Here is a 24,288-nt window from a genome sequence, read left to right as displayed (position 1 = left end):
GCCAGCAGGAGAGTGAGTTTGTGTGTGTGTGTGGGGTGTGTGTGTGTGTGAGAGAAAACCTGGATTTGTGCTGGAAATGGCCCACCTTGATTATCATGCACATTGTAGGGAGAGTGGTCACTTTGGATAAGCTATTACCAGCAGGAGAGTGAGTTTGTGTGTGTGTGTTTTGTGGGGGGGAGAAGGGTGTGTGAGAAAACCTGGATTTGTGCTGGAAATGGCCCACCTTGATTTTCATACACATTGTAAGGAGAGTGATCACTTTAGATAAGCTATTACCAGCAGGAGAGTGGGGTGGGAGGAGGTATTGTTTCATGGTCTCTGTGTATATAATGTCTTCTGCAGTTTCCACCGTATGCATCCGATGAAGTGAGCTGTAGCTCACGAAAGCTTATGCTCAAATAAATTGGTTAGTCTCTAAGGTGCCACAAGTACTCCTTTTCTTTTTGCGAATACAGACTAACAGGGCTGTTACTCTGAAACGGAAAAGGAGAGTTAACGATCTGCTAATGGACAGCTAAAGGCTCTGTCTCTAGCCAGGGGCAGTTGAGAAGGAAGCAAGAACGGTTAGCCCACACGCGCTGCCTAGCCTCATGGTGCAGCACAAGGCGAGACAGAGCATGTGTGGTCCCAACGGACACTGCTACCGAAGTTCTCCGATCAGCAGCACAGGGACAGAGACAATGCCTACAGTGGAACCTTATCGGGACACTACTCGAAAAAGAAGCAACAGACACAACATCACTTTTGTAACTGCTGCCACAGCTAGTTGGTGACTGTTCAGCAAGGCGTGCTAATCTAGAAGAGCTACGCCAGGACAGACGTTGGCTTTATTTTATCTGGTGTCCAATACATTTTGCAACCGACCACTCCCTCACCCCTGGCCCAAGAAAACAATAAGCAATCTGTCTTGCCCACCATGGTTACAACCCACTATACGTTAATGTAAATGAACAACAAAACTACAGATTTTCAAAAAAACTAGGATAACTGTGAACTCTGAAAACCAGGAATGCCTCTTTTACAGGATCTGCACTGATCAGGTTTACAGAATACATTGCTTTGTTTTTGTAAAGAATAGCATACTGTCACCTCAAGGAGCTGTCAGCCAGCTGAGCTGGTGAAACCAGAATAGGTGAGTGCATATATGCCAGAACGACCACTCCTGGATATGTTATTATGGTCTGCCTAAAGCCTCCCCCTTAGCAGCCATCTATAGCCAGCTCTCCTCACACACAGAGTCAGAACCATGTACAGCATGAGACTGTAGGCACTAGTTGGAAGTGCAGGTTTCTATTGGACTTTGAGCTGATATTCATGTTTCTAGTCATCTCAACTGGATCATGAGAGAGCACCAGATCGTGGAATTGTATTGAGAGCATTAGGGAATAAAAGGAAGAAAGGTGTAGGTGGGTGAGGGTGAAAACAGAGACAACCTCCAATCCTGCAAATGCTTATGCATGGTTTAACTTTATGCACTTGAATAGTCCACCTGACTTCAGGGGGCCCACTCATGTACTTAAACATGTGCACAAGTGTTTGTTGAATGAGAGCCTAAGAGCAGATGCAACAGAGAGAAAGAATGTGTGTGGCAGAAGGAAACTGAGGACAGATACAGTGGTGAGAACTGAGGAGGAAAAAGGCAGATGGTTGAAGCAAGGGGAAGAAGACACATCCACACCTTAGCTGCCAGACCCATCTATGCACACCTCCCTGACCTCCAGTAATCCCATATAAAATCCCCATGGTATCCTGAGTTTATACCACGATAAACTGTAAATAAGCTATTTTTATTTTTAAAAATAAGTATGGTCTCAAACGATACATTTTTGTAAACATTAGCAACATCTCAAAGTCTTTGCTTTGTTTACATGTGAGGAGAAAGATCTAAGGTGAAAAGGTGGAAGGTACCCAAGGCAAATGTTCCCCACCACCCCTTTCATGCATGATGCTAATATCTGCAAAATGGTCATCACAAAAAGACAGTGATGTGTCTGGGTAGAGCAATGTCTCAAGGCAGATAAGGAATCTGCGTTCATCAGCTGATCCATATATATATGAATTAACTTTCTCTTTGACCATGGTAGTAACGTTTGACACCACCTTAGAGACATGACTTTACATTTCTGTAGCCATTTGGGCTTGGTTTCTCAAAAAACTAAATCACAGCACTTTTAGACTAATTTATTTGCCATAATTTAGAATTACCAATCAACTGTAGCTTACCAAAGGAAAATTGAAATAATATCTATTTAGAAAAACAAACAGTACAGTCAACTAATATAGAAAACAGCAATCATTACCATTCTCACTACATATACAAAAAGTTTATACATAGTTAATGATTTCAAGTCTTTTTGGTCTTTAAATCACATCTAATGGTTCTATATTAAACAATAATGAGAAGTCTCAAATCAGTGTAAACCAGTGACAGAATACTGGACTAAAGAAAAATAGCAATTACAGATACACAAAGATGCTTATTACCCTTCATTTTACTGAAATGGAATAGTCTTTAACAGAATATATGGATGCTGTACATTACTGAAGCATAACTGTAGGATTTTTCCAACTATGAAGTTCCTTGTGCCCAGACTGGTTCTGGATCTCTAACTTGCATCACTACTATTATTTGTCAGTAACAGTACAGCATGTAAATCCCTGTTCTGCTACTTGTGCAGGAAGTTGTAAATAATCATTGTATGGTAACTTTTATAATAACTGTAGCATGATTACAAATCTCTCTGCTCTGACTGACCCCTGCAAATCTCTGTTCTGACTGATTACTGTATTTAGAGGGTGTTTTTACAACATGATGGCTAACATGTGACAGGTAGCATGTTGTAAAATCCTAATGTAGACAGGGCAACCCTTGGGTTCACCTAAATCTAGATAGAACTACAACTTGCTCTGTCTAGGCTAGGATTTCACAATGTGTCAGCTGTCATGATGTAGGTTTCAGAGTAGTAGCCCTGTTAGTCTGTATCTGCAAAAAGAAAAGGAGGACTTGTGGATGAAGTGAGCTGTAGCTCACGAAAGCTTATGCTCAAATAAATTTGTTAGTCTCTAAGGTGCCACAAGTCCTCCTTTTCTTCTTGTCATGATATAGATACTCACCTTTTTCCTAGTGTAGACATACCCAGTGTTTTCAAGCTGTCTCAGCTCGTTCACTCATTTTATCTGAAGCAGACAACCTCCAAAATTTACAAGGACCTCACTTTATTACCACCCTTCCCCACAAAAAAATGGGACAAAGAAAACGGGGCTGTGAAATTGCTGAAAGGGGAACATTATTTTTAAAAAGATGAAAAATCATTGGAATTGTTTCCGTCCAGGCCCCAATCTGCTTCCACTGAAGTGAATAGGAGTTTTATCAAAAATTCAATAGGAGCACGATTGGGACATCTGACATGTGAGTCAGGTGGGGCCCTGCTTCAACTGAGAGACATTAAGGAATTCATTGGTTTTCAGTTTCTCCTTCAGCCCACATACAACTGCCACTAGGCAAGGACTTTCACTTTTACAGATTGTAGAGCCTTGCTGGGGCAGTTTCTGCAGTACCCCAAGTCTGAGTTGGGATTGCTAAGGAATTACTTAGCTGGACTTCAGCCAGGCACCTAGAAAAGTGCTTCAAATTACTCTATACAGGAAAAGCAAGGCGACTGTGACTGTCCTTTTGAGTTCTGCTCAACCAATAGCCACTGGCCACATGATGCCTGATAAGAAGCTAGAATTGGCCCACCAGGACCCTTGATATGGCAAGTAAGGAGGAGGAGGACATTTGGGTCATAGATGTGCAAAGTATTATTTTTATATTATTATTATTTTTCTCCCCATATATTTTCAGCTTATTTCAAAAAGTGATTTCCTACTGTGTGCTTACTGTGGGGCTCAGGAGAAACAACATCTGCCTTCAAGCTCCTTATCCACTAGAAAATGCTTGGAGGTAGACAGAAATGAATACACAGAGTCTACATACTCCTCCCTTATAACAAACAACATTATCTTCTTGGCAGCCATTAGACCAAGAAACAGAAGTCTGTCTCCTGTACAGTGTACTGCACTGTGGCTGAGGTTTAAGATCACCCACTATTTATTTTGTTGACTGTAAAAAAAAATTTAATTGAGAAGTGTAAGGAAAAAGAAACATTTTAAGCCTCAAGAAAAAAGTCAGTATTTCTTAAAAGGAGTATGGGCTCCCTCTGGGTGTAATGCCAATTGTCAAAAGCAAATATGTTTTATGCTATTAATTGTAATCAAAATGAGACACCAGTATTCTGAAAGGAATGAGATATGGATCAATCAGAGAACATTTTACAGTGACTATTATGTTCCTTCATTAGTACTCAGCTAGTCCTGTTACACAAGAGCTTTATGCCTGATAGCCCAGAGTCAACTATGAGGAAAGTTATACAGCCCAAAATGTAATATTAGCCATTTAGGAGAGAGAAGAAAATAACATCTAGAGGGACAGCTAAGGTTTAGTGTTAGGTTGTTTTATCCACTATTTCCTCCATAAACATTTTTTTAAAAAAAATTCTTTTAAAAGGATGGAAAAATCTTATTTGTCTATTCTCTACAGCCACAATTTCTAAACTGAATCATACTGAGGTGCAAACACAGCACAGTACACAAAACAGTCTAAGCTTAGCCGCAAGTTGACTATTTCAGTTACAGAAATGTTAATCTACAGAAACACCAGATCAAATCAATATAACAAGTTGCTCCCTCTCGGGCAAATTTTTGACGGCAAGATTCCGTTTGAGATTCGTGGAATTCCATGCCACACCTGGAGTCTTTTCTTATGTCTCATTTTTACCTTTGCTCAGCTGAACTGGCATGCTTTCCGATTTCATCATTCTCTGCTGTTGCTGCTGTGCCTGCAGGTGTTGGTGCTGGAGGGGCTCCACAGTGCTCCTGATGGGCATTACAGCAGAAGGAAAGCTGCTAGCACTAATAGCTGGGCCTGCAGGACTACCTGAAGCCATAGCTGGGGCAATCAGCTTTCGACCAAAATTAAGCAAACTATTGGAGACTTTATTAATGTTCAGTGGAGCAACCTTTGCACTGGCACTGAAAAATAAAATGGAAATGAAAATATCGTGATCATTAGTAATTTATAGAGCATTACAAATATATGCAGCATTTTACAAAGAGTGGAAAAAATCTTCTAAGGAACAAGGACATTACACATATTGAATTTTACATGTACACGTGAATTTGTGCATAAATACAAATACAGTGTCAAAAGAGGGCAAATACTGAGAACGTTGTGAAGTGGGCGATCATGACGGAGTTTAATATAATGGAAAGCTTTATACTGAAAAGAGTATTTATACTCTGTCGTATTCCCACCCATATTGAATGCTGTAATATGTTAACAAAAGCACTACTGCTACATTATGGAGCGAGGATAGTTTGTGCATTTTTATGGCATCCCCTGACTCTTAGTAAAACCAGGCCACATATAAACAATGTTTTTTTGGAATGGCGCTTTGAAAATGTTAGACTACTGTATGGCATGTGTATTACTATTCTGATTATTGTGTTGTTCTTCTGCTCCTCCATTTGTGTTATGCAGCGTGCCAAAGCTCCTCCATTTGTGTTATGCAGTGTGTCAAAACATCGATGCCTTGCTGCTTTCACAGCCTACCAGAGGTCAAGGCTTCACTTCCCTGCTAGCACTTATTGTCTGTGCCAATTCAATTACTGTACATGATCAGTCAAGATCTCCAGACATTCCAGGCCTGGTAGTCAGCACAGATAAGTCATATCCATGATTCCAGGATGGACTGTAACGTGTCATTCTCCCTCCAAGACATTGTGTAGCCAGTAAAACTGTGGGGTCCTGGTTCATGACTAGGGCTCCTAGGTACGATGATAATACAAGTAATTGCTCCAAGTTGATGAGGATGTATAGTCTAAAGCCTGACCTCAGTGCTAAATGCACTCAGAGCACTGAAGTCAGAAAGTGTATCAAGCATATCAGAGTCAAGACTCATGCCCCAGCCTCAATGCCCTTAGCTACCAGTGTGTGCCCTGAACCCGCTGACGATGGTGAGTTCAGCACAAGACTGGTTGGCATCTGCTCAGGCGGCATTTGATAGTCCCCTCTTCATCTTCCAAACAGCAATCTGAGTTGTCTGTATGGGATGATAAGGACAGTGAGCAGGAGGGAATAGGGTGAATGGCTCTTCCAATGCCAAGTATATGGGACGTCTAGTTAGACTGTAAGCTTCGCAGGACAGGGATCTTCTTTTTGTTCTGTGTTCAGAAAGCACCTAGCATGGTGGGGGTCCTGATTTGTGACTAGGGCTACTAAGTGTGTGCTACCATAATAAGAATGCCAGAGGCACATCCACCGTTTCCCCTTATTCGGTGAGAGAGTGACTAAGGATGTTCCATTTACTCTGGAAATCATTTGGGACTTCAGAGGAGATATTTTGCTGAAGAAGGGTCTCCTTGTAGATAGGATGTCAGTACCCACGTATCTAGTCCTGAGCTATCTGATGAAGGACATTTGACAATATCCACATACCATCCAGGAAGTCACCAAGGGGTATGTGTTGCCCAAGCATTCCTTAAGCTTACTTCCAGGCTGCACAAGAGTCTGGTGATGGACGTAGCTATAGCCAGAGGCAAGGCTGGCCATAAACAAGGCTTGATGCCCGCTGAGCATGATTGGCTCATCTTACAGACTTTGGCAAACTCCAAACCAAGATGTGGATGAAGGCCCATAAGTAGGATTGATGCTCTCTCTCTAGTGCTCATGCTCTCTCGGATTTTAATCTTATTGACTCTGACTTGAAGTCAAACAACTTTTTAAGCAGTTTGACTCTACACCTAGACTTTCTCTGTAGAAAGTCTCTGTAGAAACTCATTCTGGAGGTAAATAGGGAGAAGGTTTTAAAAAAACAAACTAAAAAAATATTGGGAATTTTGGATGAAATTCTGATGCACATTCAAGTTCCTACTCTATCCATACTAATTCATTCTTACTGCATGTTTGTTTAAAATTCACCAAAACATTGCAAAACTTTCTTTTGTCCCAGTACAATGATTAAGGATAATCTTCTTTTAACATATTTTTTCTGATTCTTTAGCACAGCCATTTAGATCATAGTTAAGAAAAAAAGGTCATTAAAAGCAAAATCTTGATGATTTTTGTGATGGTGAAATTCCTGCAAAGGCCATCCCAATCATTTATCATATATTGCTTGAATATCAATTGTCTGATCAAATAGAAATGGCTTTGCTGATCTCTGGGTTATCTTAACACTTTCACTGGGAATTAGAAGCTGTTTTTCTTCTCCTTTATTTTGAAGAGATGAAATTGTTCAGCAAATTTTCTTGTTCTTAATGATGCAAACAACTTAAGTGCATTAAAAATAGCCACTGTAGTTAAAAACAAAAGGGAACAGTAATAAGGATTACGTTATGGTATATAGATCCAATCCTGAAATCATTATTCAGACAGGATCCAATCTGGCAAATACTTAGCCTAATATACACCTCAAGTAACCGAGTTGTGTGATTGAGTTTAATCTGGGGTGGGAGGAAAAAAAATGAATGTCATTTGTCAATATGATTTCGAAGGATAACATACTATACCTTAATTTCCATGAATTGTAGCTACTTTGAATAAGTTCAAATTGCACAGCATTTGCCAAAATCTAATGATTTCATTGAATGGAGCATTTCAATTTCCCACTCATACTTAGGGTGAAGTTTTCCTCAAATAGGTAAAACAGCAATTCTCAAAACTGTGTGAAAAACTGGCTGGCAATATTGTAGCTCTCTTTGTTCACATTTACAAGGACTGTGGGACAACATTCCTTCTCTCACAGAAAGAGAGGAAACAGAGCTCGCCGCTTCATTACTACAGTATTCTTTTATGGGCAGCTCAAAGCCGTTAATACCACATTCTTTAATTGAAGTAGTGCTTAGCTGGAATAGGCAGAATGAGAGCAAATTTATCAAAATTGTAGAAGACTGTTACATATCATCTGAGAATTCGATGAGGATTGGTTATTCAGCTTTAAACGTTTGCCAGGATTCAGGTCTCTTATGAACTGATCTTGCATTGGCAATGATCACCTCAGGACACGAACACAACAAGCCAAACAATAATTTTGACACTTTAGTGGCTTGCCATGAAAAGCTGTTGCTATTTTTTTTCCTTAGATCCCTAAGTGGAGTTATGTGGTGTTTTCCTCAAGTTGCAGTTTCAGGAAATGCAAGCAATGACAGGGCATTAGGTATGCAGGACGAGATGCTTTGACACCAGATTGAAGTTCAGAAGAATAGGGGCACTATATCTGTTTCCTACCACCTAAAATAGTATATTAAGCTTATATACCAGTGCAAAGGATGATTGAAGCCACTAAACATGGATCAATGTCTGCACTTGAGCCGTCAAAATGTACCGAACACGCACGACAATTACAAGAAAAATGAGGATTGATTATATTATAGAGTTATCAGCAGATGCATTTAAAAGTAAGACATTGGTTTAAAAACATGAATGTCAAGGAGACGTAAATCCAATCTATGAAGCAAACAATTTTGTTTCATCACAATAAGCATCATTGACCTTGACTATGAATGGTATATTTTTAAACAAGATGATTCAATCTCTTCAATTTTCTGCTCAGACAAAAATGTTTTGTTTTATGAAATCCTTATCTCATCAGTATGTAGCTATTAAAAGAGAAAAATCTACATGAATATGACACATTTAAAAGTTTTAAAAGAACAAAAAATTAAGCAATATAGTGTAGATTTGTAAAGATTTTTTAAAGGTATCATAGAATCTCAGAAATTAAAGATAAAAAAACCCCGTTTAGTTATCGAATCCATTCTTCGCTCACTGCAGAGCCAATCCCTAATGATATATTTTCCAGTGCTTTGTTCAGTATATTTTTTAATGAGGCCACCACTTCCTTTGGGAGAGTATATCAAAGTACAATACTACTGAAATGATACGGCCTAAATATTTCTTTGTTGAAATCCAGTCCTCCTAGTTATTCCCTCCTTGAGCTATGCTTCACAATTCCTCTACCACATTGGTATTTATTTATTTTTGCTCTTATCAATGAACTCTCTCCATTGTATTGACATCTTTGTGATATACTGAGGCACTAGGGTCTGATGCAGTATTCTAGGAGTATTCCACCATTTCTATATAGTTATAAGAGAGTACCTCACTGTATGAAATAAATTATAATATTTGCCATTAGCAAGGTATCCGGGGAATCCTTTGATCACTTTGCCTACAGGCAAGAAAGGTAGGGAGGACTGGATGGACCCTTCATCTATTTCCTAAATAATTAAAAAGTATTTAAACTACATGTAGCAGAAGCTGAGCCTAATGAAGAGCTCATACCAGTTCCATATGCCATCCACCCACCTCAACAGATGGAGGAACTTGACTGTGGCAGCAGCAAAGGGGGATAGCCCCAGCAGCGAGGGAGGGTGACTCAATGATGGAAACCAGGTAGCTTGTCCCCTAGGCGAGTCACTGGAACCCACAGGCCAGATGTGGGGCAGGGAGTGCTGCTCATTGGTCAGCTTTCCCCAGGTGCCAGGATTTCACCTGGAGCGTGGGCCATGCTCTTTCTCAGCTCTATTCCAGCAGTCCCACCCAGTAACCCCTGAACTTAAAATGGGAGAACAGTTTGGCAGATGCTGCAGGTCTAGCCCATTTCCTGTATGGGGGTCAGGAAGGAATTTTTTCTCCAATAGGGACAATTGGCAGAGGTCTGGGGAGCTTTTCACAGACCTTGCAGCACCTTCATGCCACAGTAGGTTAAGGAAGAATGTGCTTAGTACCCAACTCAGCTACCTGGTTGAGTTAACTTGTTGCAACTTGTGGCCAGTTTCCAGTGCCATTAAAACGATAAAAGACATGGTATTTTGGTGATGGGCTTTGGGGTCATGGAAGAGGGTGAGATCTTGTGGCCCTCACCAGCCAAGGTCCCCACCCTTCTGCAACTTCTGTCCCCCTTGTGGGGTGAGCAGAGTCCTAGGGGTTAGGCTGAGGACAGCCACTCAGAGTTTCGGGTTATATAGTAGGAGCTCTGTAACCCCTAGGTGATGGACAGGTTTTGACTCTCCCCTATGTTTAAACTTATTAAATGTTGTGGCCTGCCATTTAAAATCCATCCATATGTCTATCCTCATTTTGCCGCTGTGTCAGAATCAAAGCGCTCTATCCTCCAGTGCCACATGTAATAGTTAGGATTAGGGCTGTCAATTAATCGCAGTTAACTCACATGATTAACTCAAAAAAATTAATTGTGATTAAAAAAATTAATCATGAATTAATTGTACTTATAACAATAGTATACCAACTGAAATGTATTAAATATTTTTGGATGTTTTCCTACATTTTCAATATTGATTTCAATTACAACACAGAATACAAAGTGTACACTGCTCACTTTATATTACTATTTTTGATTACAAAGATATGCACTGTAAAAATGATAAACAAAAAAATAGTATTTTTCAGTTCACCTGATACAAGTACTGAAGTGCAATCTCTTTATCATGAAAGTGTCACTTACAAATGTAGATTTTTTTTGATACATAACTGCACGCAAAAACAAAACAGTATAAAACTTTACAGCCTACAAGTCGACTCAGTCCTACTTCTTATTCTGCCAATTGCTAAGACAAACAAGTTTATTTACATTGACGGGAGATACTGCTGCCTGCTTCTAATTTACAATGTCCCCTGAAATGGAAAACAGGCGTTTGCATGGCACTTTTGTAGTCGGCGTTGCAAAGTATTTACATGCCATATATGCTAAACATTCATATGCTCCTTAATGCTTCGGCCACCATTCCAGAGGACATGCTTCCATACTCATGATGCTCATTAAAAAAAAATGAATCAATTAAATTAGTGACTGTACTCCTTGGGGGGAGAATTGTATGTCTCCTCCTCTGTTTTACCTGCATTCTGCATATATTTCATGTTATAGCAGTCTCGGATAATGACCCAGCACGTGTTTGTTTTAAGAACACTTTCACAGCAGATTTGACAAAATGTATCAATGTGAGATATCTAAAAATAACTACAGCACTTGACCCAAGGTTTAAGAATCTGACGTGCCTTCCAAAGAAGGGACGAGGTGTGGAACATCCTTTTAGAAGTCTTAAAAGAGCAACACACTGATGTGGAAACTACAGAATCCAAACCACCAAAAAGAAAATCAACCTTCTGCTGGTAGCATCTGACTCAGATGATGAAAATGAACATGCATCAGTCCGCACTGCTTTGGAATGTTATCAAGCAGAATCCATTATCAGCATGGAAGCGTGTCCTCTGGAATGGTGATTGAAGCATGAAGGGACATATGAATCTTTAGCGCATCTGGCATGTAAATATCTTGCAACGCCAGCTATAGCAGTGCCATGTGAATGTCTGTTCTCACTTTCAAGTGACACTGTAAACAAGAAGCAGGCAGCATTTTCTCTTGCAAATTGTAACCAACCTTGTCTGAGTCATTGGCTGACCAAGAAGTAGGACTGAGTGGACTCGTTGGTTCTAAAGATTTACATTGTTTTATTTTTGAAAGCAGGTTTTTTTACATAATTCTACATTTGTAAGTTCAACTTTTATGATAAAGAGATTGCACTACAATACTTGTATAAGGTGAACTGAAATTTTTTTTTGTTTTTTACAGTGCAAATATTTGTAATAAATATAAAGTGAGCACTGTACACTTTGTATTCTGCATTGCAAATTGAAATTAATATATTTCAAAATGTAGTAAACATCCAAAAATATTTAAAATAAATGGTATTCTATTGTTGTTTAACAGCGCGATTAATCATGATTAATTTTTTAAATCGCTTGACAGCCCTAGTTAGAATCCTCTCCTTCCAGGAAGCCTCAAGTAGGGAAGAAAGCTTTGCCAGCAGCTGCAATACTGCTAGTTCCATGATAACTGCAGGGAGAGACACTAGCTCATAAGTTCCACAATTATACTTTAATATGTTTCTGCAGCATGGCCCATCTGAGACCCAACAAAAAGCAGTTGCAGCGCACCACAGTTGTGTGTGGGACACAGAAATCCTACAGATCCTGTATTTTGAAAAAGAGACCAAGGAGCTCTTGAGAAGCAAACTGGGTCAAGAAGTCTTGCAGTAGGAGTTAAAAGAGTGCCTGGGTGTTCCACGAGAGAGCAGTACAATGAGAGAGAGAGAATATAATAAGCTGCAGTTGGGCCTCCTAAAACAGTTGTACGAAAAATGCAGACTTGGAGGGTAGCAGAAGAGAGGTTGTAGAATCTTCTATAGGACAGCTCAGGTGGAGACTATATTTTGGAGTTTCCCTGTCCACCAGAAAGAATCAAAGTTCCCATGCTACAAGTCAAAGATGCAGGAGCAGCAAGAATATTGACCCCACAGATCAAGGAATGAGGCTGGGCCAATACAAAAAGAAAACCATGATTCCTGGGGCAGGACATCCTCCTCTGGATAGCCATCTTTCTAAGTTTCTTAACAGGACAAATAGCTAGAACATTATGCCATAGTAACGTAATGCTGCTAATCACATTATGATGTAATGTCATTGTCTTTTTCACTCATTGTCATTTGATATCATCATAAGGCACAGAGAGAAGCTAGAAAAAAAGAAACTTTTCATTTTTTCCCCGTCCCTCAAAATTTAAAATTCTTTGCACATTGCAAGCTGGCACTGTATTAGATAGGAGAGGTGTGTGAAAAAAGGGATGGGTGTCCCTTTTATTTATTTTACAATGATAAGATTAGCACTGGCATGGCAGCACATTCCATAACCACCATTTCAATATCCAAAGTTTGCAACCTATGGGATAGCATCAATTCATTTTAAGCCTGATAAAAAATACAAATATTAAACCCATCCTGGAATTTTTATACTTGTAGTAGTTTTCTCATACAGTGATTATTCTAATAAAACAGAGCTTTTTGGTCACATAGCACTAAAAACATGGATATTACAAATGCATCTTTGTATTTTAAGGACCAAATTGTGCTTTTCCTTACCAGGAAAGTAGACCCATTGACTTCAATGAGATAAAAGCATAAGTAATGTAAGCAGATTTGGCCCTCTATCCTTTGACTCGTGGTTGTTTTGAAACTCGGTCACTATACTTAGATTTTAAGTGCTTTGAGGCAGAAACCATCTTTATGTTATGTGCTTGTACAGTGCCTAGTGTAATGGAATTTAGATCTCTGGTTTCACCAAGGATATGTTTTAAAACTGGTTTAGTTGAACTGTTGCAAACTGCTGTGTGGGCATTCTTCAATCAGTTTAAAAGGAATAAGATCAATTGATAGAAGCTGTGGTAGACTGATCGAAGATTGTCCACACAGTGGTTTGCACCAGTTCAAGTAAATCAGTTTTAAGCTATTGCAAGTGTAGACAAGACCCTAGCCTGAGAGAGAGAGCATGCAAGCTAGAATATAGCACTCTTTGTAATATTATTGATTGTGCAAAGATGAAAAAATTAATTTCACATAATTAATGAAGACAAGTGCAAAGTACTATACTTACAAAGAAAAAAAACCCAAATGCACAACTACAAAATGGGGAGTAACTGGGGAGGCAGTACTGCTGAAAAGAGTCCAGGGGTTATACGGAATCACAAATTGCACGAGTCAATAACATGAAGCAGTTGCAAGGAAGGCTAACATCATTCTGGGGTGTATTAACAGGAGTGTTGTATGCAAGACATGAGAGATCATTGTTCTACTCTACTTGGCACTGCTGTGGCCTCAGATGAGGTACTGTGTGCAGTTCCAGAAGCTGCACTTTAAGAAAGATGTGGACAAATTGGAGAGAGTGTAGAGAAGAGCAACAAAAATGATAAAAGGTTTAGAAAACCTGACCTAGGAGGAGAAGTTAAAAAAATTGGGGACTTTGAGTCTTGAGAAGAGAAGACTATGGGGGGACCTGATATCAGTCTTCAAATATGTTAAGGGCTGTTATAAAGAAGACAGTGATCAATTGTTCTCCATGTCTATTGCTGGTACGACAAGAAGTAATGTGCTTAATCTGCAGTAAGGGAGATTTAGGTTAGATATTAGGAAAAACTATATATAACTATAAAGATATTAAAACTGGAACAGGCTTCCTGGGGGGCTGTGGAATCCCTGTCATTGAAAACTTTTTAGAACAGGTTCGACATATCCATCAGGGATAATCTAGATATACATCATCCTGCCTCAGCACAGGGTGCTGGAACAGTTGATAACTCGAGGTCACTTCCAGCCCTACATTTCTAAAATACTATGATAATAGTCATTTGTGTTCCATATACTGTTTGTATAATTCCTGTTTTGAATCAAAGCAACCTATAAAATATTCACTATTTTTGGGTAAGGTGTTAATTAAAATGCAACATATATGAAAGTGTCTTACCGGGTTTTATTCATCAAGTCTGCTCCACGTGCTTTGTAATAATCTAAACTTTGCTGGAATTGGTAAGTCACTGGTCTTGGATTTTTCTACAGAAAAGAGTGTTACAATGTTTAAATTAGAAAATATTTAATAAAAATTAGGCATCAGTATCTTAATATAAAAGTTAATCAATAAGGATTATAGATTAAAAACTCATTTCTTTTTTCCTAGGACCATAATTCATAAAGGTAGGAACAATATATAAAAAAGGAAAGCCAGCTTTGAAATATTTTAGATTCCATTGTTATCATCTGATGACTTTAAGACTGTTCCACAAATACCATAACTAAGCATATATTCATCCATATAGAAAGGGGACTGAGCTACAATGTTCGAGTCTGGATCTGAACTTTCTGGGGAAGTTCTGTTCCAAGCTAGTTTTGTCCCTTCTCAAGTTCTGACTATAAAGTGTATCACTAAAACATCTGCCTATAAAGGGATCATATTAAATAAAACATTAATAGTAAGGACTAGCTATAATTTCTAATTTAAAATTAAAGTACCCACTTGTTAGAACATTTTAGTTAAAAAAAAGATTGGTTTCATGTTAGAATTATGTTTTGCTGATCAAATCAAATGTATCCACTAGATGGCACACAGAACCGTTTCCCCCACCGAAACCTCACAGTATTCAGAATCTAGGCCTGGAATCCTGTAGTACTATCCTCTACACAATTAATGCTGAAAACAGAGTTTGTCTGTTAGTCCCTATTTTCACCTCAGATAAACTAATTTATTGACATATTTTGTCTTAAATAGCACTGAAATTACCTATTTTTGGACTTAATATTCTATGGAATTCTGAAGAACCTATACCACAGAATTATGTACCAAGGAGTCCACTTACACTAATTTAGCTCAAAGGGATGGTATAAAGTGCTATGTAAATACATATTAAAAAAATAAATTGAATAGGCATCCAACTAAACAGAAGTACAGCATAGCCCTTTTATATAAATACTCATCAAAGGGATAAATTAAAGTAATACATTTCCATTTCATTGGAAGTTAAAATGCATTAGGAAAAAATACAACATGTGGAAATTCATTTTCCTTGCCCACTGTTGTAATGGGCTGGGGAACCCATGCTCCACCACTCTCCAGTGAATTTCTGAAAACACTTCCTTTTTGACCAGCCTTCTCATGTTTTTAGGAGTAGGTGGGGTTTACATTTCAAGTAACAGAATATTGTACAATGCATATGACAAAGGAAGAAGAGTTAAAGTTGAAGAGTCAATAGGTATCAAAGGGTCAGAAGGATTGCTGGGGTCAAAGTTAAAGTTGGTGATGGAAACCTTCAGTGAGAATTTCCTAACTTTTTCATGCTGTCAGGCTTACCTTTGTATTAAATTACTTTTTGCCTCCTATAGGAATACATTAAACATTGTTTAAATATATACTGGTTTGCAGTGTTATAAAAAACTTGAGGCTAACAGACAGCATTAAAAAAAATTCCCATTTATTCTGTCACCTGCACGGTAATGGTCACCGTACATTTTTCTTTTCTTGTTATAACAACATTTGCATAACTCTATCCCATTATATGGCTTGTAAGTCCGTCCTCGTCAACTGATAGCAATAACAATGAATCAGCTTTAGTTACTATTGCTCTGGTTTGGTAATTCAATGCATTTCTACGATAATGAAATCTGAACTGACATGAGGAGGATAACTGATGGTTCTATAACTACTATGCTAGTAATCAAATAGTGTAACTTTTCTCTTACAAATTTAATAGACTTCTATTTTTCTTTATGAGAGTTGATGACCATTTGAAGCAATGTACAAGAAGAGGAGGATGACAAAATTACTGGCATATTTCCAGTTGATCCAGATTCAATTGAAAAATTCACTTTCACAAGGCTATCACACGTTTTTACAACTTGTTTCCAGAAATTGGATATACACTTTATTTTTGCTAAAAAAAAAAGCTTTCTTTTCCAACTTCCATGAAATCAAGAAAGGATTATGCTACTTTCTTTTCTGGAAGAAAGTGGGGGACGAGATCATGTGGAGCAATTTCTTAAAATACATATTTATGCAGAAATGACAAGCAATTCAAGACATGAAATGCTGATCTACTATCTAAGCACTTAAAGCCATTAATAGGAATAATGATCTAACTTGAACACATGAATGAGGCTCAAGTATTGCTTTCAGTGGGGCCTGTTTAAATTCCTGTGAGGCTTACTGGTATGAAAGGCAGAGGCAGTTTAAAGTACTATTACATGGAAGGGCGGGGGCAGGGGGAACCAAAGCTCAGAAAAAATGATGTTGAAAAAACAGCATTTAAAATGTAAGGCAATAAAAACCAAGAGGATTATGGTTGGAAATGGTTTTTAGCATTGTAAGATATCCTTTAAGAAAATCCCATTATTTTTAAAAACCTGACATACATGTTAACACGCAGATATCTGAAAACTACTATCCTAAACATAGTCAATATTTCTGAAAGTTGCATTTCAAACAGACAGTAACAGAAATTAAGATTATGATACTTATAGCATGTTATTGATAGTACCTTCTCTATTTTTCATATTAAAAAAAACCCCTTGCATAAGTTTCATAATGAGAAATACTCCTAGAAAAATGCAATTTTTTCTTTATCAATTTCAAACTAATTTCTCTCGTAGGCATACCCAACTTTGTGTATCCTCTGTACTAGATGTATTGTGCATTCAGGACACACAGAATAAGTTAATCTGATTTATTGACCAGAGCATTCATTTTTTTCCTTTTTCCCCAAGTAGATTCCAAGTAAGTATAGTTATATTTACATGTTTAATTACTTGTTAGTAAAGTTTTCATACCTTTATTTCTCAACTAATGTAAGTACTTTGATCAATAATTTACATCTGCCATATCCCAACCTTCGTATTATGTGCTGATTGCCCTTGATAAAGAGTATAAAAAGGGCATTAAGTGGATTAGCAAATTAATTCCTCCCCTTCCTTCCTACATAGGTCTGTGAAATGCAGAACTACCATGGATTTTTCTTCTAGGGATGTCACATTAGCCAGAAGAGTCTAGGAATCCATAGTCTGCCTGTAGGGGAATGGTAAATACCATTCTTTTAACAATCTTCTGTGGGTTTTTCAATTACTTTTCAATTCTCTCCTTTATAACTGGATAGCCTATGTTAGACAACCAAAAGCTTTAATTTTGAATTAACAGATTTTAAAAGGGGCAAATATTATGCAGAGCTATAGTAACCAGCATGTGAAGTAGGGCTGTACATGTGGAGGATTCTGTGCTGCATCTCTTAGAAGCACAGCATAGAGCTCACAGCCCAGAGGGAGTGGGTGACTATTGTGGCTTTGAGTCACCCTTGGGCCATCTTGATTCTAAGCCACTCTGAGGGCTGCAACAGCCCTCTGCGTAATTAGACAGTCCTGAGGGGCTGTCTAAATTATAGCAACCTGCCTATGGGAAAGCAGTGCTGTCCAAAAACTCCACAGCATCATGGGCTGGGTCCTGCCCCCCCTAGTCACACCTCTTCTGCCCCCAGGTCCACTCCATGCATATATTAACATCAGGGCTTGCAAGGGAGTCCTCAAGAACAATCTGTGCTGTCTTTCTCAGTTCCAGATCAGATCCAGAGCTATGAGAGACCCTTTACTTTCCTTTGACCATTTTAGCTGGTTAAGGAGAGGGAGCAGAAGTGAGAATCTCACCCAATCAGGCAGATGCTCAGATGGTGTGAATTACACCAGTGGAGGGTCTGTGCCATGTCTTTAAACTCTTTGTTATAACTTTGGATAGCATTTCGAGTAAAACTGAGTGAAACATTTGATTGCTTAGAGTGACCATCAGTGGTCACAGAAATTCTAACATGCCTGGCTGGTTCCCTGAGTTGGACTTTACTGAGGTACTTGTAGGGAAAAAAGTAAAGATGTTTTGCTAAATCCAAATCATGTAATAAAAAAAAAGTCAAACAAGAAAATTATATAAAATTATTTATGTAGCTAACTATCTTATAGTGGGGCAGGCTTGAGTGATATAAGTCATAGAAAGATGGTTGTGTCATACATCAAGGAAGCTAATTTACTCCCATAATGTAATGCTTTAACTGTGTGAGCATGTGGCGGTTTCCAGTATGTGTGTGCAGGTGCTGGTGATGAAATCTATAGAACACAATTTAAGATTTAGTTTTTCCTCTCCTTCCTTTTGTTTTTGTTTTTAAATATTCCAGATAATGAAGGTTCAGAAGATGAAACAGCACTGTAAAAAGATGTCTAATGTGCCTCTCTGATGAAAAATGAGACTTATTTTAGTGAACATATTATTGCCTCAATGCCAGGGGAAAAACACTCGTCATTAGAGAAATGAATTGCTCAGCTGTTTGTAAGCAAAAAGCTCTGGGGGAATTTCTCAAGGCCCAAAACGCAAAGCATTGCAGGGTTATGCAAACATATGTTGCAGGTGTTTTAGGTTAGACAGGTGGGAAAACCTCAACCACTGAAAAAGACTTAGCTTAATAGATTGCAACTGAAACTAGATAACCTAAATGCAACCAAGTGAGAAAGAAACAGCGATAGTGAACTGTATACGCATAACAAAACTCTCACCAAAGTAATTATCTCACATAGAACAAAACTCTCACTAAAATAATTATCTCACAAGCAAACCGGAATTTTGTTTCCATCCAGTAGTTTTATAGCAAACAAATGCTGCCAATTATAATTTTTTGAAAAACTAATGGTATTTTAAACCTGGAACAAGAAACAGCCTGAAATAGCAATAATTATCCAAAAAAGATAAAGATGAAGTATTGTAGCCTCTATTTAAACAAATATTTCTAAGGAGACAGTTTGTTGTAATATCCTTATTTAGTTCACTAGGCAACATTAGATTTATCATAATTCTCCTAAAGCCTAAGATATTTCTATATTAAAATGCTAATTTTTTCCTTTTCATTTGCCTATAAGTAAAGTTGGGGAATCTGATCCCACAATCACTGTGAAGGTTTTACCTTTTCTTTCTCCAATGCAATACAAGAAACTCTTCAATAAAAACTGATACATACATAGCTAAAATGTGGATTGGGAACAGAAGTGAAGTACAACTAAAATGTAGATAAGGAACACAGCTGTTCACAGCTGTCACTTTCCTTTATGCACCAATAATTAATTTGACTGTGCATATTAATGACTACCTAATAGTTTAGGTGCCCAGAAAATGTAACCTCGCCACTCTTTTTCTTTGTTATGTACTCAAGAAGCTATATATTTGCTATGTGTTTGACAAATAAGGTATAAACAACAGCTCAACATTTTCAATAATTTTTCATAGACATCTCAAAGATTTGATCACAAGAAATGCAGGTATCTGTTGTACAGTGATGACTGTCCACTGTGGCACAAACTGCACTGCATCAGCCTGCAACAGATTTTAACAAATATTTATAAAACAGTGGGGCATTATTATTTCACAGTATTATCAGACACCATACCCCACTGCTCACTGTAAATGAGTTCAGTGCCAATGGATTAAAATATAAGCCAATATATACTTTGTTAGTGTATCTATATTAAGATATAACATTGCATCAAAAGAAGAGGTACAACATTGTACTGACCACAGCATGACACTGGGGGTCGAGAGACAAACTCTATCAATGTGTTTTGTAGTGATATGCTGTAACCCTCTCTGTGTTATAGCTTTCTTATCTGTAAACTACCTACTTACCATTCTCAGAGGGATGCTGTGGGCTTCTATTAATTAATGCTTGTCAAAAATAAAAATACCTTTGAGAATCGCCTACAGACAATGCTATAGAAGTACAATGAATTACTATTGTATGTCAATTGATTGAATGGAAAAATCAAGGAAATATTTTTCCTGAAGCAAATAAAATGCCCCCCAAAAATTTAAGAATTCAATTCACTGGGTAAAGACAAGGAGAACTCCCTAAACTCATACCAACTAGAAATAATGACCAACTCCAATTTCCTTACATGTCAACCCTGAATCCCTATGGCGAATGGGAGTTTCAAATGCTAGAAAAGTATTTTACATTGTGGTCTACATTACATACTATTGTACATTATGCTCTCTCTCTCTGGAGAAGAAGAAAGAAATGGTAAAAATGTTAATTCAGATTTATAAATAATATCTTTGACTTGAATTAAAGAAAATTTTGGTCACACATATTTTAGCTCCTTGTCCTAACTAGCTGACACTCTTTTTCACTAACGTTTTTACAATATATCATATTATTAACAGGTAGATCAAAGCATACCAAACCTTTATCAATATTCCAGACAGAAAAAATACCCTGCTAATGTTCAAATTTGTAACCTGTGTAAATGCCACATCTTTCATAAACAACACTGCTTAACCACATAATTTCAATCTGCGTTTCAATTTAGTCACCTATTTTTTTCCCCCTGAACACTTGTTTTCAAAAGTAAAGTAACTAAACAGTGAGATGTAAATAAGGCAATCTTCAGCCCTTTACCCATGACAGATTTATTACCTGGTATCTCAAAACCTTACACAGCTAGGAAATAGAAGTTTTACAGCAGTAGAAAGGGGAGATCCAAGCTTACAAATGGAACACACAGCTAGACTTGCTTCTAACCCTGTCAATGTCCCAAGTTATCAGATTTAAAATATAACATTTTTATATACAGAAAAGCCACCACATTTTGGTTTTATTGGCACTCATTTGGACAACCTGCATAGCTCACTCATGGCTTTTTGAGTAATGCAGCTATTCTAAGCTGACACCAATAAAACCATATTCCACACAACAACATTATTTGTTCTTTCTGTGTGTATGTGCATACATACACATATGCCATACATACAAAGGTGAAAGTAAGCTGGTCTGGTCCGGTATGGCGTACCAGCATGAGCTGGGACACAGCCGACCGTACCAGCACGGGGCAGCTTCTCTGGGTAGGCAATTTAAAAGGGCCCTGGGCTCCGGAGCCCTGGGGTAGTGGTCACAAGCCCTGGGCCTCTGGCGGCGATTTAAAGGGCCAGGGACTCCTCTGCGGTAGTGGCGGCTGGGAGGCCCACACCCTTTAAATTGCCCTGCTGCCGGACACCTGGGGTAGCAGTGGCAGCCAGGGTTCCAGCGGTGATTTAAAAGGCCTGGGGCTCCCTGCCGCTGCTACCACAGCCCTGGGCCCTTTAAATCATGATTTAAAGGGCACGGGGACTTAAAGGCCCCACCCTTCTGGTTGAGGCCCTGCCCCTTCCGGTTGATTCCCCTAACCCTCCCGCTCAGGACTCTGGCCCTGTGTACCAGTAAGTCCCTTAAGTTATTTTCACCCCTGCATATATATGGGGAAGGTGAAATATTTTTAAGGTGCTAGTTGGCTTATTTTTGCTATCTGGAGAGCAAAGATGATGATTTTATTGTGTTCTGTATACAATGTGGTATGTAAAAAATTTGAAAAAGGTTCCTAAGGACTCGAATAGGCACTTTCTGAGATCTACATATCTGCTCATTACAATAAAAGTAATATGATATTTATGCATATATGGAGAATGGAGACAAGTTAAGTTTTTGGAGTCAGGGGATAGGAAGATCCATTCATTCTGGGATCCTGAAAATAAAGGAAACTGCAGAGACATTTTGGTAAATGTTGCTCCTTAAAAAGATTAAAAGAACAAAACTCCACCTCAAATCTCCAAACCTAACTATCCATAAAATACTGACTGAAAAGATTAACAGGTATCTTGAAATTTCTTTTGACACCTAAAGTTTCCTGCCAGTTAAAAATGGGATGACAGAAATATTCTATAATATAGTCAAGTTAAGAGTTGTACAGATTGTCATGGTTAATACATTAATATTTACTATGCTGAATTTAATAATGTCAGCATACCAATAGTATATCTGAATTCATATCAAAATAGCCTACACAATAATTTTATCACACTACACTAGACATGATATAGAAGTAGTCATTCTTGCTTCTATTAAAATGTTCACAATCCATTTTATACAACTCTCAGTTTCTGTTTTGCACATTTTAGTCAAATACATTAATTACGATGTGGAGAAGTTTTCATTAGAGAGAAACTGTTCTAAGTGGTGCTTTTTGATAAACTACTTCACAAAATAGAAGTGATTAACTGAATTGTCAGATTGCACACAAGGAGAACCATAATCACGTCATTCTAACATTGTTAAATATGGTTTATTATATCATTGTATAGCTAATATTGTTATTCTTTAGGACAGGGTCAGTAGTTTTAGATGACTTTTGAAATATAAGTAAACTAGTCATTTGAAAGAAACAGCCCAAACAAATTCATGTGCAGTAGGTTTTACTGGTACCAGGTAATTAAGAGCTACAAGGTGCTTCATTTTCCTCTTCCTCTTATTTAAAAAAAATATATATATATCAAACATTATCAGGTTTGCGCTTGCCTGTACCACTGTTATTTTCTTCTGCTCAAAGAAGAAAAAGATTCAGTCTTTAAAAATCAGTTTGTTGTTTGGCATTAAAATACACAAAAATAATTTCGTGTCCAGTCTTTTTCTTCCCTGTCCTTCTATTTCACCATAGGGAAACCTCACTTATTAGAGGATGGGGCTTCACTGTGGTAATGAATCCCTAACCAATGCCAGAGGAGTACAGTAAAAGAACTTCTGCCCTACCTATTTATGTCCTCTCCAATTCTTTCCCAATAATCCCATGTCCCCAAACACGTCTACATTTAATACCCCCTCATTACTGCTTTTTTTGGCCAGGATATCTCTATATGGGCAGAATTAAGGTTGCCTGGGTACCCAGCAGTCAGAAAAATCAAGGACATTTTAAAAAATGTTTGGGATCACGAAGTTATCAGCATGTATAATGTTTCTTTTGACTAGCCATTAGCTCACCAAGATTTTTTTGTGGAAATTGTATTATATTGCTTTACAGAAATATAAAGGACAAGTAAATTAATTAGGGCACAGTAATTGTGTTGCTTAATTTCTTACTATTGGAACACCACCATACTCTTGCTTTGATATCACTTGACTATAAGCACACCATGGTTTGTACAGCAGCATTCAAATAATAGATTCCAAAGCCAGAAGGGATGATTGTGATCATCTAGTCCAGGGGTAGGCAACCTATGGCACGCGTGCCAAAGGCGGCACGCCAGCTGATTTTCAGTGGCACTCACACTGCCCGGGTCCTGGCCACCGGTCCGAGGGGCCCTGCATTTTAATTTAATTTTAAATGAAGCTTCTTAAACATTTTAAAAACCTTATTTACTTTACATACAACAATAGTTTAGTTTTTATTATAGACTTATAGAAAGAGACCTTCTAAAAACATTAAAATGTATTACTGGCACGCAAAACTTTAAATTAGAGTGAATAAACGAAGACTCTGCACACCACTTCTGAAAGGTTGCCGACCCCTGATGTAGTCTGACCTGCTGTACCACACAGGCCATAGAACTTCCCCCAACTAATTCCTAGAGCATGTCTTTCAGAAAAACATCCAATTTGATTTATAAATGGTCAGGGATGGAGAATCCACCATGACCACTGGTAAACTGTTCAAGTAGTGAATTATTCTCACTATTAAAAATTTTCATCTTATTTAGAGTCTGAATTTGGCTAGCTTCAACTCCCAGCCATTGGATCACGTTATACCTTTCTTAGCTAGATTGAGGATTCCATGATTATATATTTGTTCCCCATGAAGATACTTACAGACTGTAATCAAGTCATCCCTTAACCTTTGCTTTGTTAAGCTAAACAGATTGAGTTCTGAGTCTACCACAATAAAGAATGTTTTTTAATCCTTTTAAATCATTCTTATGGTTCTTTGCTGAACCCACCCCAATTTCTCAACTAATTTCAGGAATTATTC

The 24,288-nt window shown here is 38.0% G+C and overlaps 1 protein-coding gene across 1 annotated transcript in view; it reads right to left on the bottom strand.

Annotated features, from left to right (window-relative positions):
* The window catches only part of TBC1D5 (TBC1 domain family member 5), a 274,096-nt gene that overhangs the window by 85,838 nt on the left and 163,970 nt on the right, over positions 1-24,288 (bottom strand). Inside the window, exons 15-16 of the mRNA XM_073333539.2 lie at positions 14,417-14,502; positions 4,820-5,073 (exon numbers count right to left, since the gene is read on the bottom strand). Of these exons, the coding sequence (XP_073189640.1) occupies positions 4,820-5,073; positions 14,417-14,502 (340 nt within the window). The remainder of the gene's footprint in view (positions 1-4,819; positions 5,074-14,416; positions 14,503-24,288) is intronic.

The sequence above is a fragment of the Lepidochelys kempii genome, chromosome 2, assembly GCF_965140285.1.
Source record: "Lepidochelys kempii isolate rLepKem1 chromosome 2, rLepKem1.hap1, whole genome shotgun sequence".
Taxonomy (NCBI): domain Eukaryota; kingdom Metazoa; phylum Chordata; order Testudines; family Cheloniidae; genus Lepidochelys; species Lepidochelys kempii.
Note: the sequence above shows the minus strand (reverse complement) of the source record. Positions and strands in the feature narration are given on the sequence as shown.